This window comes from Manacus candei, unplaced genomic scaffold, assembly GCF_025592945.1.
Source record: "Manacus candei isolate 608988 ecotype Guabito, Panama unplaced genomic scaffold, ASM2559294v1 h1tg000013l, whole genome shotgun sequence".
NCBI classification, from domain to species: Eukaryota; Metazoa; Chordata; class Aves; order Passeriformes; family Pipridae; genus Manacus; species Manacus candei.
The window spans coordinates 10,356,857-10,374,171 of NW_026138061.1; the positions used below are offsets into that span (position 1 = coordinate 10,356,857).

General features: G+C 40.7%; 1 protein-coding gene across 1 annotated transcript in view; it reads right to left on the reverse strand.

Moving 5' to 3' along the window:
* Positions 1-15,775, reverse strand: part of COL22A1 (collagen type XXII alpha 1 chain) — a 196,044-nt gene extending 180,269 nt beyond the window's left edge. Inside the window, exons 1-2 of the mRNA XM_051778556.1 lie at positions 15,679-15,775; positions 10,986-11,552 (exon numbers count right to left, since the gene is read on the reverse strand). Of these exons, the coding sequence (XP_051634516.1) occupies positions 10,986-11,552; positions 15,679-15,775 (664 nt within the window). The remainder of the gene's footprint in view (positions 1-10,985; positions 11,553-15,678) is intronic.
* Positions 15,776-17,315: the final 1,540 nt, after the last annotated feature.

Here is a 17,315-nt window from a genome sequence, read left to right on the forward strand (position 1 = left end):
ATGGATTCTCAGATCTGATCCAACATCTGCCTTGGACTCAGAAACACCCTTTTATCTGAGCTATTAGAGCCATTTGCCACAAAGCGTTAGCCCTAGTGACTAAAATTCTGCTGCAGCATCCCACTTGTGTCACATTAGTATCGCAGTCTCTCACAGAGATATTACATCTTCCCTGCCAAAACAGAGAGGCTTTTATAGTAGATAACTAATATATGCCATCCATCTTGCTATAAAACCCCGGAGGAACAAAGCACAGTGATTTCTATTGCAGTGTAGCTAAACCAAGTCTCACCCAGAGGTGGTGGACTGGGTTGATTGTGTGTCATTACTTTGCAGTAAAAATGTCCTGTATTTCATCCTTACCAGAGCTTTACCATGTTGTGGTTTTATCTACCTTACTGATGCTTCAGGTTGAAAGGAAGAAACTTTTTACAGATCAGAAAGAAACTTTTTACAGAGAGAGTGATCAGACATTGAAATGGGCTGCCCAGGGAGGTGGTGGATTCTCCATCCCTGGAGGTTTTCAAGATGAGACTGGATGTGGCATCAGTGCCATGGTCTGGTAACCACGACAGGGTTGGATCAAGGGTTGTACTTGGTGGTCTCAAAGGTCTTTTCCAACCCGGTTGATTCTATGACACAGTTTTATTTTCCAGAGTTTACATATATAGATATAAATAAATATCTTATACACACACACACATATATATGTAATTTATATTTAAATTCCTTAGTTTCCTAGAATATAGATCAAGTTCTAGCCAAACTGACACTAGATGTTTACTGTTAATCTGCAAGAAAATGAATGAAGTTTGGAAACCTGACATCCCATGAGTCTGCTGTTCAACAGTTTAGGACAGCAAGGGACAAAAGCCACCTTACCCACCTTAGCCAATAGGTAGGAAAAGATACCCTCTCTATTCTGGTCTGGATTAACAGTAGTACTCACAGTTACCAGAATGTACAGCATGTCAAAGAGCATTTTATGTAGAATTTAGAACTATTCTCTATCATCTGTAACTACATTAATACAGCAGACCCTGTAACAATTTCTTAATTGCATTTTAAAGGACCTAATTAGTACTTTATCTAAAAGCAGTTCTCCTAGGTGTTCAGAGTGCTCCCATTGCTTTTGTTTCACATCATAAACAAGCTTACTGATTTGAAAAGGAATTAAGTATTTGGGTGTAACTTGTAGGGAATTTGGTGAGATTGAATCACTAACCCTGCAATTTGCTAACAGAAATAACCCACCAGCTAAACCACGCTCTGCCACTGGGGAAGGAATATTCTCAGCAGATTGGTACATTGCAATTCAATTTTGTTTGTTGTCTTGGTTCATTTGAAAAATAGGAAAAAAAAAAGAAAAAAGAAAAGAGAAGCTGAAATTCAGAGGCATATAGGGCTGATAACCTTTACAAACTTTCACAGACGAAATGATGCATCATCTCGTATTACCAAAGTATGAGAAAGTACATAGTTGTGTCATTTGAGTTTGAACTCCAGTAATATCATGAATATCTCTTTTGCAGAGAAACCACACGAGGTTTACACATATCGCAGATCTGTTCAACCAAAGAAGGTGGGGATGCCCCATCCCTGGAAGTGTTCAAAGCCAGGTTTCGTGGAGTTCTGAACAACATGATCTAGTGGAAGGTGTCCCTGTTCATGGCAGGGGGATTGGAATGAGAGGATCTTTAAAGTCCCTTACAAGGCAAACCACTCTATGATTCTATAATCTACTTACATCTTAAAAATAAGCCCTTAAATCTAAAAAAAACAAACTTTGTTTTGGACCTGAATAAATGGTGGCACTTCAGTTTGAGGTCATTTTTACTAATGAAGGAGGAAGAAAGGCCTGACTGCACAAGATCTGCTGAAATTTAAAACTTTTTAGATTTGTGAAGGCCACATGGCAAGGGTTTGCTCCTCATCTCTTTGTTTTTCTTGGACAGAAAAGCCTGTAATCAACAGAAGTAAATAACACAGCCTTCTAAAGACAGCTCAGCTGGACACAGACCTGGAAGCAATGGTTTCATCCCAGATCTTAAAAACAGGTGGTCCTGCCCATTTTGTTTCAGGTGCTAATAAGACAGCTTATCTAGGCCTAAACACATTTTGTTCTTATCGTTCATTTCCGCCTGTGAAATTGTTTCCAAAATCAGTTTAATTTTCAGGTGATGCAAAGAGCTTGATTCAATACTTTGTGAAAGCTCAAAAATTTTCCAGTGAATCTACTTGATGAGAAAGTAGTAGAGTTTTTGTGCTAAACTTTGTCCCAGGTGTCAGAGGCAGCCTGTGACCAGCAACATCTGTGTCCTTCCCTGAGAACCAGCACCCCAAATGGTACCTCCAAGCACCTCCATTAGGTTGATTCATAGGACCTCCACCTGTCATTGCAGTTACTCCTCACAAGACTTTGAGGCTGGCATGTATGGAGCCAGGAGCAAAAAAATCCACCAGCCCTGAGAGAGCAAGATCATCGTTGCTATAGTGGGCTTACAGAAACATTAAACTCATAAGAAGCTGCAGGTTTGAGGAAACCCACTGGGTTTCAGAAGTATAATATGCTGTGATGGGACTTTTAATGGATTACATTGGGTTTTGCACGCTCTGAAAAAGATCTATAGTTTCTATCATTTGCAATACATTTTGCCAGCTCTGTCAGGAGAACTGGGACTAAATCTCCATTGCACCCTTTCAGATTTAGTTTTCCCTATCCTAAATAGAAATACATACCCAAATCAAGGGAGAGCAGAGGAAATCTTTAATTTACAGATGCACCTAACCACAGGAGAAATGGTTTAACTTTATTTACAGACTGTGCTCAAAGTGACCATTAGATTTTTATGGGAATAATCACATAAAGTATAAAAATAAACCACAGCAAGACAAGCCTAAGACATTAAGTTGTGTCCTTTCAGTTTGGGTCAGTTTAGAGACTGTTAATGGAGGAAGAAAGGCCTGACTGCAAAAGATCTGCTGAAATTTAATACACTTTAGATTTGTGAAGGGTTTTCTCCTCATCTCTTTGTTTTTCTTGGACAGAAAAGCCTGTAAGTAAACATAAAACCTCAGAGGTTTTTTATATGCCTTGCCCTAGTCTCTTGCTGAGCATCTGGCCAGCTTTAGCACTATTTATTCTTTCTATTGAGCTTTCTTCATCAGTCCATCAGAAAGCAAACACCAAGATAGACAGTGCTTCTCCAACGAAGAATCCTCTCTTTTACCCCATCATTTGGACTCCACTGGAGCAGACAGAAGGCCTCCTTCTAATTGCAGCTGGACTCCACAGCTGAATTTTGAAAGTGCTGAGCACCCACAGCTCCTGCAAAATCAGTGAGGGCTGCAGATAGTGTTGAAAAGCAAGCTACTAATAACTTCCAGTACATGAGAATATGTTTCAGCCTTTTGCCTGTTCCTATTTCTTTATTTCTGCTTCACTTCTACATTATTTAGAAATGGCTCCCATAGTCACCACATTCCCCCCCTCTTTTTTCTCTAAATGGCACATTACTTTTTCATAAGATGTAATTTCTCCTGCCACTGAGACCTATACTTTCCCTGATTGTCTCAATATTTCTTTCTAATGTCTGGGACTTTTATTTGTTATGAGTCTAATCTTCTCTTTGGTTTTACAATTAGTTTTACTGTACATCAAACATTATTTGCAGAGATTTCTCTCCTGAAATGCAAGAAAAACTTTTACAAGCTAGGGGAGATGTTATCATCCAGCCAGATCCTGTGATTTCAGACAAAACAATGTTGGCAGTCCAAAGATCCATTGCTTTGTGTAAAGTGATTGTCCGTGGTTTATGATGTTACTATTTGTCTGCAACTGCTAAAGAAAAAAGCTAGAGATAAGAAAGGCAAATGCAAAAGGTTTAATTGATCTCATTTTATTATATTTCTATCTTCAGAATCTCATATGAATGTTCCCAGTGTGAAGTTTCAGGTTTGGAACATACTCCTTTTCTCACAAACTATGTTAAAGGAAAGTAGAAGTAAAAACATTTTTTGTCACAGACTTATTTCTAAAACTCTGGGTGACTGTTGGATTCATATCTTTTCTCTCTTAGCAAAAGAAAACAATTGGGCCAGAGCTGCTGAAATATCCTCCTCACCTGGAGGCAATGTCTGAGACATCGCTTTTTCCAGCGTACAAGGGAAGGAAAATAAATCAATAACTCCCTTTCCAAAACTCTAACAGAGCTAACATCCCTTCTGGGGGAGAGAAGCTGCCTGAGTGCACAGAAATATCAAAGTGCTGCCTGGAGGCACTGACAACCTACCATCCCTCCTACCAACAACTCCCAGCAAGATGCTCCCAGCCAGACATGGAGTGTGTCTGAGGAGGGAGAGCTGTCATCTCTCCCTGAATGACCAGGAGCTAAGTCAGTAGTAAAGCAGCCACAATTACACATACTGGAAAGCCTATTTAAGGAAAATGAAACAGAATCCTGAAGAGATCCATCTGCAGTGGGATATTTTTGTTAAGCAGGCTGTTTATTCAAGGCAAGTGAGTTGTGCTGAAGCCTAGAAATGGAATTTGAATTGGAAAAACCTGCCTAGCAATCCACTTTATGTGCACTTAAACTAGAGGACAGCAGAGCACAGGCTCACATTTGCAGTGTGAGCATGTCGAGGATTTTCCTCAGTTTTCTGAAGTCCTTAGCTAATGTTCATCAAGCTGATATGATCTGCTACTGCACCAAAGGAGAAAATCCAGGTCTTCCACTCCCAGTTAGTTGTTCTCAGCTTGTGCCAGTTTCTCCCCTGGGACAACACATGTCCCTGTGGTTGCATGGTGAACTAAATCTGAGTAAAAACTAATCTGGGAAAGAAAACAAAAGTATCCATTGGCTGGAACCCTGCTCTGGTTCATGGTGGGGCCACGTAAATGCCTGTGCTGGCAGATGGGAGAAGGAAGCTAGAGAGAACAAGACTTTCTTTTTTTAGAAGTAGGGCTGGTCGTAAAAAAGCACTGTTGCAAATCTCAGAATAAACCTATTCATTTCAGAGTGCCAAGCAAAACAGAAAGTTTTTTAGAATCATGGAATTGCTTAGGTTTAAAAAAATTTTTAAGAACATTGAGTCCAACCATTAACCCAGCACTACCAGGTCCACCACTAAACCATGTCCCCAAGTGTCACATTTAAACATCTTTTAAATACCTCCAGGGATGGTGACTCCACCACTGCCCTTGACAGAATGTTCCAGTGTTTAACGGTTCTTTCACTGAAGAAATTTTTCTAATATCCAATCTAAACCTTCCCTGGTGCAACTTGAGGCCATTTCCTCTCATTCTATCGTTTGTTACCTCAGAGAAGAGAACGACCCTCCATCAGGCTACAGCCAAAATCCGAGATACTAGACTGTCCTTTAACCTACTCAATGGCAGAAGATCACCACTTAACCCATGAAATATTTTATCTCCTCCCAACCATTAAGAGTGATTTATTTTCAAGCAAAAGATAAATCAGTTGGAAATTCTATCGCAGACCTTTTATGCCTTCACAGGAAACTGCAGTTAGCCAGCAAGTGTGGTGATGAAAGGATGAGCAATCCTGTCATCTGTAACATGAGTGATTGCTAGAAGTTGGAGATGTTACAGAGTTTCAGAAAGCCACCGCAGCAGCTGTGGGAGAAGAGCATCAAGAAGCAGCAGGACATATCAGAGGTGACATCAGCTGGGTCACTGCCCAGCTGCAGCTTTTAAAAAACCAGGAGTTGTCTGCTGAGCCTTTAACAGACTTCCCAAATCATCTGGAAGTGACTAGATTTTCAAGTGAGAATCAAAATGCTGCACGTAGCCTGGACATATTCTTAAGCAACACAGTGAGGAATATTCCACTGAGAATGCTGCCTGTGGCAGGCGTGATGTAAAATGAGCTAGAATTACAAGAGTTAGATCATCTTCATGTAACTTATTGTGCTAATCAGACTTTAACCAGTCTGTCAGACATCAGTAGTTAGTCCAAGCCAACTCAAGCTTCTCTGTGTTCAACAGGGAGGTGGGTGCCACAGATTTTTTCCAAGTAAGTATATAGGTGCCCTTGTAGCATGTACAAAGTTCTGCCAAATGACAAGAAGTCACGTTCACATTTGTAGGAACTCCGTACAAGCCATCACAGGGATGACAAAGGGCTCTTGCAGTAAGACCAAGCAAGACTTAGAACTACTGCTAAGCTGAACTTTTGAAGAATCCAAATAAAGTCATACTCCAACTACGAACGTAAAACCAGTTATGCAAATTCCCAAATCCACAAACTCAACAAACTCAAAGAATTAAAACTACTACCACAGGTGAGTTCATGAAAATACTTTAGCATCCTCACCCCTGACAGCTTGTTGAGTTCCACCTCCTTTCCCATTCCTTTATGTCTAATGCAAAGCTATATAGAAATGAATGCTTTTACAGTGAAATCCCAAAGCTCATCAGGAAGTACAAAATGGAGGGTCAACAGCTGGGCAAATACCCTTAGGTGGTGATATGTTCCAATATTTTAGTATTTATGTGAGATGTGACTATATTGATTAGTCTTTTAGAAGCTGTCAGTGAAGACATGGCAATTCAGGTGCCTACCCTGTGTCGTGGTCTCTGTGTATGAGACATTTTTAACACTAAAGGCCAAGAAGAAACAGCTTGCTGTTCTTCTGTGAATATATCATGAACCTGAGCAAAGCTGACCTTGGGAAAAAAAGACACCTCTGAAGGTCTCAGGCTATTCTTTTGAGTGGTGTTCAAGGTGTTGCCTTGAAGGCTGGAAACACTTTTTCATCAGTAACAGAACAGTGGTAGCATAAGTCTTATATTTTATGCACTTCATTCATAACCCAAAGTCAAAAAAGACACGTATAAATAGAAAAATAAATCTTGTGAATCATCTGGACATGTGACTGCTTTTGATGTCTTATAACAGGCCTCACTACATCAGCTGAAGTCAATGACAAACCATTGGTACCAACCCACTGTTGTAACAATTCAGCCTCGTCTTCTTCTGTTTGCAAAGCATTTGATATTCATGTGATGACAGTCCTTTGGTCTTCTACATACTTGCAGAAAAACTCATCAAGCTTACTGGCAACTAAAAACTGGTTGTAGAGAGTCACTACTGGACATAGACCAATGCTGAGCATAATAGTCCTATAGTCCTTCCTTAGAAAACATCTGCTTGTGTTTCTCCTGTTACTAGCTGTAGAAAAAAACCACACAAACCTTAGCCAAGACTGTACCTCTAAAGCCAAATTTATTTTCAAGTTGTGAAATCTGATTTTTACAGACAAGCAGAGGCTTAGTAATGGCACATACAGGCCATGTACTCCAGTGGTGCCAAGTCACAGCTTTCTGCTTCATGGAGGCAGTAAAGAGTGAGAATATTTCTGGAGAATGTTTTTTCTCAGCTTTGCAACCTGTATCTTATCACCTGCCCGGCTTAATGATCACAGAATAAACTCAGGTATTGAATCATCCAAAACACTGCAATCAGTGTTTTTGAGAAACAATTACCTTCGAGTAGGTAGGGCTGTTTTGGTCACCATTGCAACATCTCCACTGGTGGGGCTTAAATGGTGATAATATTAAACACCAGTGCTGCCAGTTTCAACAGAGGTTGAAAACTTTGTACGTGCATCAACTTATCAAATCCAACTTTAATTAAATATGAGTTGAAATCAAAGCAATTTGCTCTCTTTGATAAGCATAAACCTAGTATTTACCTACCAGCAGCAGATGCAAGTATATTTTTAAATATTCCATAGCTGCCCGTTGTTATCCCAACAACATATAAGCAGGAACTGTATTTAGGAAGCATGTAGCATCTCTGGAATTTTCAGTAGAATGTATCTCTCCTGTTTTCCTGTGAAAGCATCACCCATTTTCGCCTGCCAGATATAGTCCAGAATGTAATGGAGATGTTTGGCAAAAATATATCCACTGCCTTAGTGTCCTACTGAGCAGACATGTTATTTTTTGATTCTGCTATGCTTACTTCCACAAGATCAAATGAGAGCTGAAATGCTATTAATGCATTTAATGACATATTCTTAGCAATAAATTCAGTCAAATATAGCAAGATGGAATGACTGAGTCTTGGACAGATGTCCAGTGAGGCCTGAGACAAGCAATTCTGAACAGCTGCTAGCGTGAAATCCAGCATTTGCATCACTTCACAACCCTTCACATTTTGGTAGCACAGCAGTACAAGGACTGGAAGACTCATCACTGGTCAGTACAACAAAAAAACTTCCTGCCATTTCTGCCTTTTGATTCGTGTGTCTCCCTAGAGCTCACAAGGGATTATGTCTATTAAAACCTGAGCTTGGCTATGGCAATATATGCGTTGTCTCAGAATGTGCACAAAGTAAACAGCAGCTTGGTATGTGCCCTTGTCACGTTTTCGACCTACCCAGTGGTTTGTATGTTCCTGTTTTATGCAGTGCTATCATTAAAACCACTGAAAGTTAACTACAACAGGTATTAAAAGTTTTACCTTCTAAACACATAGAAGGCCCAGTCATTACAGTGAACTCCTTTCCTGTTCCTACTGTGTCAACAAGGAATTTAAAAGTCAGGTCCCTCTCACCCCTCAAAACAATTCCACCTCACACTTTCAGATAACAAAAAAATTAACTGATCTCTATGTTAATATTTCTGCACTTGGTGGTCTCACTATTTCATCCTCTATTTCAGTGGTTGGCTTCAATGACAGAAAGATTTTCATGTTTATTCAGACCTGATCTAAAAATAATGCCTATTAAAAACATTCCTTATGCAAAAGATTAAATTAAATAAGTATGATAAAACTGATTCTGCCCAAAAGCAGCTTCCCTGATTTAAATGCAGGAAGAAAAAGACTTAGGGAAGACTCTGGGATGACGTATTTAGGGGAAAAAGTTACTGCTCAGGAGCAATCGTAGTCAGAGGTAAGGAGTGAGAATATGTGAGAGAAATTGCCCTGCAGACACCAAGGTCAGTGAAGGAGGGGAAGGAGGTGCTTCGGGCACCGGAGCAGAGATTCCTGTGAGACCATGGTGAGGCAGCTGTGCCCCTGCAGCCCATGAAGATCCACAGGGGTACAGAGATTCACCTGCAGCCCATGAAAGACCCAGTGCTGGTGCAGGTGGTTGTCTGAAGGAGGATGTGACCCTATGGAAACCCCCCACTGGGGCAGGATCCTGGTAGGACCTGTGGACATCTGGAGAGAGAAGCCACACTGAAGCAGAGAAAGAGTGCAAGGAGTCCTCCTCCTGAAGAGGAGGGAAAAACAGAGACGTGACAAACTCACCACAGCCCCCATTTCTCACTGAATCCCTAGTGAAGATAGAAGACCTTAGAGAGTGACTGCCATCGCACTGAGGATGAAGGATGTTCCCATTGTTCCTTTGGAATATAATGAGAATGGGTTTGCACGCATATGTGGATGTAGTATGGGCTCAGGAAGCCACAAACAGGTGGTATTATACTCTGACAGACAGATAAATGATTTTTTGAGAAGGCAACAAAAAATGACCCAGGCACAAAGTACAGAAAACACTTGCTTTAGAAAAGTAGTAGAATTCCAAAGGAAAAACATGTTTTTTGGAGTTCAGCAGCTGCAGTAGGAAGTTGTTTGAGCTAGGGCTTACCCTTCCCTATTACAGCCCAGTTGTGTGTATGATTAAATAGGATTTTCAGGGAAAAAAGACCAAGCTCACTCAGTCTGCATAGCTTACAGGCATTATCCACCATGACTTCCATTTGTATTCATTACACTATCCACACCCATTTTTGTCCAGGCTGAAAAAGCAGACACATCTTGATATTGCTGGGTAATGTCAAATAGTTTATGCCTACTTGTCCTAGTCACTCTTTAAGGACCCCACATAAGCCCAGAGCATTGTGTTAACACTTTTTTTTTTTTTTTGCAAAATGGAGGTCACAGAGATCAATGAAGGATCTTTACAACATCAGCTACAAGGTGTGGTTTTTTGAGGCAACTTGTTGTCATGAACAGTGACAACTTACCAGCTCACAGACCTGATTATCCTAACACTGCAATGTGTCACAGCATCACAGTCAGCTCTTGTCTTCCAAGTTCAGATAGAGAACCAAGAGTGGGATCTCATGCTGTTGACCAAAAGAACTCACAGTAACCACAACACACACTGCAAAACCAGCAAAACCAGGTAGCTTTCATGGAGTCACTGAGAACGAGAGAGTAATTTGGCAGTGGTGGAAGGAGAAAGGGCTGTGTGATTGCTGTTCCCATTAAAGGGCTTGGAAATAGCAGCCACAATGCCATTCCTGTCCTCTTCAGCAAGGAGCTGGAAATTCAGAGTCATTTATTCCATGTAAATTCCACAGATTATTCTCCATTAAAAGTCATTCAAAACATCACCAAGGTTTAAGGTGTTGACAGTCAGAGAACTAGTGAACACCAGTTGTCAGTAGAGTTGGGATTCTGAAAAGCAGAAAAGCACAAACATCCCTTTGCTTCCTTAAGGATTATTCCAGAGCATTCTTTTCACAGTAAAATGCTAGTAAGTAAAGGGGAAATAAACAGTTCCTATACGAAATCAACCAAAATCTGTGTATAAAAAAAATGTCACCCTTCATATTCAGTAGTCCAAAATATTATAAAGTAGTTGAACTATATCAGAACCAAAAGGAAATTCATGTTTTGCTCTGTGGTTATCCCCTAAAGCTGACGTATAAAATCATTGAATCATGACATTATACAATGGTTTGGGTTGGAAGAGACCTTAAAGATCACCTAGTTTTAAGCCCCTTGCCATGAACAGGTACACCTACCACTAGATCAGGTTGCTCAGAGTTCCATCCAACCTGGCCTTGAACAGTGATTTCTTACAGAATCAAACTGAGCGGAAGACACAAAAATAAAGAATTATCTGTGTAGAATTATAGGCATGAAAGAAAAAAAATCACAGCTTTTCATACCTACATGCTAACTGAACCTATTCCAGTTGTGCAGAGCTCCACTTACTTTCACAGAGGCGTCTTCTCAGCTTCCCCCGAATTTTATCAATGGCATTGTAATCAGAAACATGAAACACATGAGCAGACTTGGGCTCTGAAGCAATCTCATCAAGTTCTTCTTTTAAGGCTTCTCCAACACCCACAGCAAAAATCCTAATCCCAGCCTGATGTGCTGCAGTAGCTGGATCTAAGACAAAATCCTGGCTCCTTCCATCAGTCAAAAGGATGGCCACTTTTTTAACAGTTCGGTCACTGAGTCTCCCACCAGCTTCTTTGGAAAAACTGTAGGTGGTGATGTACCTGAGAGCATCTCCAGTGTTCGTGTTACCCCCATAATACTGAATTTTTCGTGCAGCCTCTTTGATTTCCTCACGGGTTTTGTACTTTCCCAGGTCAAACTCTGTGGCTGGATGATCACTGTATTGCACCACACCCACACGGGTTTTGTCTGGGCCAATCTCAAAAGTTTCCACCAAATTAGACACCCACTGACGAACTTTCTCAAAATCTTCTTTTCCGACGCTGGAGGAGGCATCCAAGAGGAAGACAAGGTCATAGTGAACACTCTTGCAACCTGCAAGAGAGGCAGAAAATATTGTTAAGGGAAGATAAAAGCAGAGTACCAGACATACCAAATATTCCCTAGGCATGGCTCCCTAGTGAGCAATTTGGAGGAGGTAGCAAACTCTGTCCCTATCCTGTGGAGGAAGTGCAGATTCGCAGCCTTTCTTCCTTGTGATTCACCTCATCTCTTTCAGGACATCTGCAAATCAGCACACACTTTGCTTTGAAATGCAAACCCTTTCTCTTCCCGTGCTGCTAAAGTGCCTCTGCTCAATCCTTCACCTACACCATCTGCATGCATATGAAGCTATTTTTCTCTGACTTCATTGTAGTGCCTTTCTCCAGGGCAATGCTTTGAAATGACCTTAGCAGATCAAGAGACCTGCCCTGACCTTGCCTATGCCAATCCTGACTGGGAGTAGTGAAGCTTTTATGCTCTCTCTTGCATTAACTTTATGATTTATTTATGCTTAGTTAGAAGTAGTTCTTTTGCTCAGCATGATGTGTTGGTGAAGCAAGTCTATAACAAGATTATTGCAATTTTGAGGCTCTCTGTCACTGACCATTGACTAAAGGATGACTCACTGAATTTTGGGATGTCTTCCTTGACAACAAAGGGCAGCCACCTTGTAAGGGAAAATGCCACTTATCTCCACAACCACCCCTTTGCCTGCAACCATGATATTTGTAATGTGAGGCTTGTGTAATCCAAAACACAAATGTATTTTAATTGCAGCTTGCTTGCCCTATCAAGCCAGACCGGTCATATATTTGTCAGACACTTGCCAAAAAATTAGGAGATGTTTTTAGCTGTTTGTGAATATATGCAAGTCAGGAGGCAGTAGATCCATAAACATCCCACAGATGCCCAAGATTTATCAACATAATGCCCTAAAAGGACAAAATGTGTATATATATACACATGTTTCTTTAATTCATTGTTATAGACCATAATCCCTAATAAATTATGAATTTAAGACTGCAAGCTGCTCTACAAAGTCAATTTGATCACAACTACCAACGATTATTTCTCCAGTAGTTCTTGGCTCACATCATCTCACAAAGTACAACTGTTTGTTTAAACTAATGGTAAAATGCCATATTTTCTTACTGAATTCCAACATTTGAACCTTCAGGAAAGTCAGAAAGCATTCCCCCACACCAAAATTTTGACCAAAATTAACTCTAGTGCTTTCGCTCATCCTGGGGCTGTGACTCTGCCCTGAATGGAAGAATGCCAGAACTGCCCACTGCACTAAAAAGGAGAGAGTGGAAGCTCAGCCACATGAAGTGGATTTGCCTTTAGAGAAGAGTAAAAGCATCCCAAGTAGATCAGTGCTCATGGTATTACATGATGGCTGTGAGAGTGATTGAATTTACACCTGGTGTGTGGCAGATGCTGATAAAAAATGAGCATCATCTGCTGCTGTGTTGGCTTCTGTAGCAGAGTACATTCCAGGTGCTGCAGTGGCTGTGGGAACAACCTAGGCACATGGGATTGAGACCACATTGGGATCAACCCATTCACATGGGATCTCTTTGGAAATAATCTGTTGTCATGGTTTAACCTCAGCTGGAAACTAAGCACCACACAGCCATTCACTCACTCCCCCCCAGCAGGACTGGGGAAGGGAACTGGAAAGGTAAAGGTGGGAAAACTCAAGCGTTGAGACAATAAAGTTTAATAATTGAAATAGAATGCAATAAAATAAGAATAGGAAGAAAAAGAAATTGTAATAAAAATAACAAAGTCAGAGAAATAAAACCCAAGAAAGACAAATGACACAAATGAAAACGCTCACCACTGACCAACTGATGCCTAGACAGACCCTGAGCAGCAGCCTCCAGCCAAATGTCCCCCCAGTTTTATTTCTGAGAACGACACCATATGGTCTGGAATACGCCTCTGGTCAGTTGAGGGCAGCTTTCCTGACTGCATCCCCATCTAATTTCTTTGTGCCACTCTCCTCACTGGTGCGGTGAGGAGTAGAAAAAGCCTTGACCCTGTGTAAGACCTGCTCAGCAGTAACAAAAACAACCCCATAGTACCAATACTGTTTCCAGCACAGATCTGAAGCACAGCCCCATACCAGCTACAGTGAATAAAATGAACTCTATCCCAGCCCAAACGATCCATGTGGGATTGTGTTCTGTGATGACATTTTGGGAGCGAGGGAATGTTTGTCTCTAACCACAGAGCAAGAAAAGTCTGTCTGGGAAAACTCTCCAAAGGTAATCTGAGAGTAGAGATGATGGTACATATAATTTTATAGAATGGGATGTAAGTTACATCACATCTGTGTATATGAGCTAGAATGTCGTGTGGTTCCACTTGATGTTTTGAGAATATAAAGGATAGAATGTATAACAGTAAAAGGTAAGCAAGGAATCTACACTTGTCCACCTCCCCTCTCCAAGTTCATTACTATAATTATCTATTATGTCTGAAAGAATCTTAATTAGGTGAGACTAAGCAGAGAACAAAACCCACAAGGTACAGACCAGTCCTATTGCTTATTTTAACCACTCACAGCATGACTGCAATTTAAAAAAAAAACAGAACAGACAGAATGAATCCTGTCTATGTTCAAGGGCAACAAGCCTTAAAACAAGGTGGAGTTAAGGTTTTAAAAGTGATATGTATTCAAGGCAATATCGCGAGGAAGAAAAATGTGGTCTTTCAGAATCATTTTCTTGGAGTTAGTGATTCTTTGCTTACAGACCTGATGGGAGGGAGATGAAATGCTGCAGAAAAGCTTTTGGTAAACATTAATCTGCATTTTTAGCACTGTAAGGGCCACTGCTGGACGAAATTTATTGTTTTCCAAGAACATTATAACAGTATTTTTTACTGGCAGAAACAAGTTCATGTTAAGGGAATATTGGAGATAATTCATAGCAAAGCAAAATTTCAGTTTTGTAATTGCAGAAATACTCTCTGAAAGCATAATTCAGGGAGTTGTATTGATCCATTCTGACACTGAACCAACTGTTTTGCAATATTCCCATTAAAAATAGTTCAAAAACAAGCCATAAGGCCAAAATTATTTAAAGTAAGCATAGAATGAACAAATAAATGGCGCCACTATATTCTACCTATGACTGATCCAGAAGCAGAGGAAAAAGGTGAGATTTCACTTTGTTTGGTTACTAAGTATTTATTCTTGTTAAATTTCATCCAAAAAGCCTTCCATAGATCACATAAGAAAACTGTAAAACAGCTAAACTGTAAAACTGAGAGAAGGCCTAAAAAAGCCTTTTCTTTCTTATAAATCACCCAAGCCTATAGAATAGCAGCTTTCCTAGAAAAAGAGACAGAAAACCTCCATCTCAAAATGCCTTTGGGTTTTTATACCAAAAAATTGTGTGGGTCTACAACCATTTTCCATTTCAGGTGTGGCATCACTGGTGCCAGATAACTCTTCTTACTCCTGCACAAAACCCAATGTGTCCTTGTTCTGAGTGCCTGTAGCAGTAGTCCCTCAGCTGCACCATCCTCTAATGCATTCAGGGGCATTTGGGGCAGAGTGTTCATCAGCCCAGACCAAAAGCTATGCCAGGGGGCCACGCTGGCAACTAGACAGTATAGAAACCTAGAATCATAGAACCTTTCAGGTTGGAAAAGACCTTTAAGATCATCAAATTCAACCATTAACCCAGCACTGCTAAGTCCACCACTAAACCACGCTGCTTAAGCACCACATCAACATGTCTTTTAAATACCTTGAACCAAGAAAGGGTATGAACCGTGCCTTGGCCCTATTTAGCTCACAAGGAAAGTCACAGCCAGACAGAAGAGTCACCAGGTCTCCTCTGACACTCCTAGAAGGTGATGGAAGAAGCAAACACCATGCCAGTGTGGAGTAGATGGAGCATATCCAGAGTAAACTGTGGTAAACTGCTCGTCTTGCTGTGAGTAGCTGAGCTAAACTTTCTAAGCCTGTAACAGAACAAGAGACCCCAGCTAAACCATAACCTCAATCCCTGACCTATCTCCATCCCTAAGGTCTTTTTTATGTATTTTCAGCAGTAAACATCTCGGGGTTTTTACGGTTTTCCTCCTAGCAATGAAAACTTAGCCACGGGAAAGCCCCAGCAGCTCCTGAGCATGAGGCAGTAACCTGAATGGTGCATACCTGCTCTCTGTGCCTCGATTCTCTCCTTGCTGAACATGAACATGAGAAGAACCAAGAGATGGGACACACGGCATCTTCCCGTCATGGACATATCCATATCTCCCTTCTCACATCAGCTTGTCTCTTCTCCGTGGTGGAAAGCTTGCTAGAAATCCAATCTGTAGCCTAGAAAGGAAAATAAAGAGCAAGTGTTATCTCACAGAAACATAAATGACAGTAATGATGCAAGTCATGGGAGCAATGTTTTGGAGAGTCGTCTCTTCTGCCTGTCATTTTACTTGACTAGACACAAACTGCTCAGACAAAGAGGCAGGAGTTCACCTACTTTTCAAAAGCTATACTCGTTCACTGGCTCTATTCACTGTGAAGCAGCTGAATGGAAACAGGAGAGAGATTACCAGATTATTATACTTTAATTGAGCCCACTGCCAACTACACAATCAGCGCACTGGAGTGGAAACCATTCCTGACCTGGCCCTCCCACGCATTCATCATTAGGAGATACACAACGCAGAGCCCAGATACAAACCAGTACAAATCACACACACAACCCACTGCCACTTCAGCCAGTGCTGCTTTTGGTTCTGGAGTCTCAGAAATGATGAATGCTAAAAATATGCTGATGTTTTCATATATCTATTTGTTGTCATCGGTCCTTCTCTGTAGGGGTAAACTCAGCAGCTTCAAAGCATGTCTTTCAACTACTTAACTTAAAGAAGTGCAAAAGCGCAGGTGGGTGATCTTCAACATAAGGTTTGAATAGACTTTGAAGCTACTGAATCAGATGATGTAACAAGCCAGGTAAAGTGGCTGGGCTGTCAAAAGTTTAGCTGTGTTTTATAACAGTAAATCAACTCCTTTATATAAAAAAAATAGATCTATTATTAACTTATTGCTCTTGTTTGTTTGTTTTGGGGTTTTTTTGTTATATCATGAAGTCATTGCAGTTTGATCTACTGTTTGCACATACAGAGGGGAGAAACCAACTTCTACTCTTTCTTTTCCTCTTTAATGATTCCAATGATTTCTTTGTCCATTTTCTGGGGAAAGTTCTGCCTTCTCTGTCTTAATTTGCACGTCTGCTTCTCACTGTTGATAGCTGGGGAGAAGTCATGAAGAGGACACTGTGTGATGTAGATCATTGCTGCAGGGTCGATTATGCATTCTAGGATATTTCTTTTCAAAGCCATAGGGAATCATAGACAAAAAGAATGGTGGTGTCAGCATTTGTTCAAAACCAGTCTTGATCAGTCAAATGTTGGACCTATCTCTACCACATAAGTCAGGAATAAAGTGCACGTTGTGCTGGTTTAGGAAATTAAAAAGGGAAAAATATTATGAAGTTGTGGAGATGTAACTATAAATTCTTATTCCCACAGAAAACTATAGGCTCTTTTGTCTTCAGAAGTTCATATCACATGCAGACGAAGAGAAAAGCAATACATATAATAAACCTTTCACTCTGCAAATAAGACTTGGAAGTATCTACCAGCAGTGGAACACAAATTCAAGAAAGAATTAAAAAAAAACCCTTGTATTTATTCATGTACCAACCCCAAATCCAAAGGACATGAGCAGGTGCTGTAGTTTACACCTCAGCCAGATGATGTCCCTACCAGACAGCAAGGTGCTCAGGT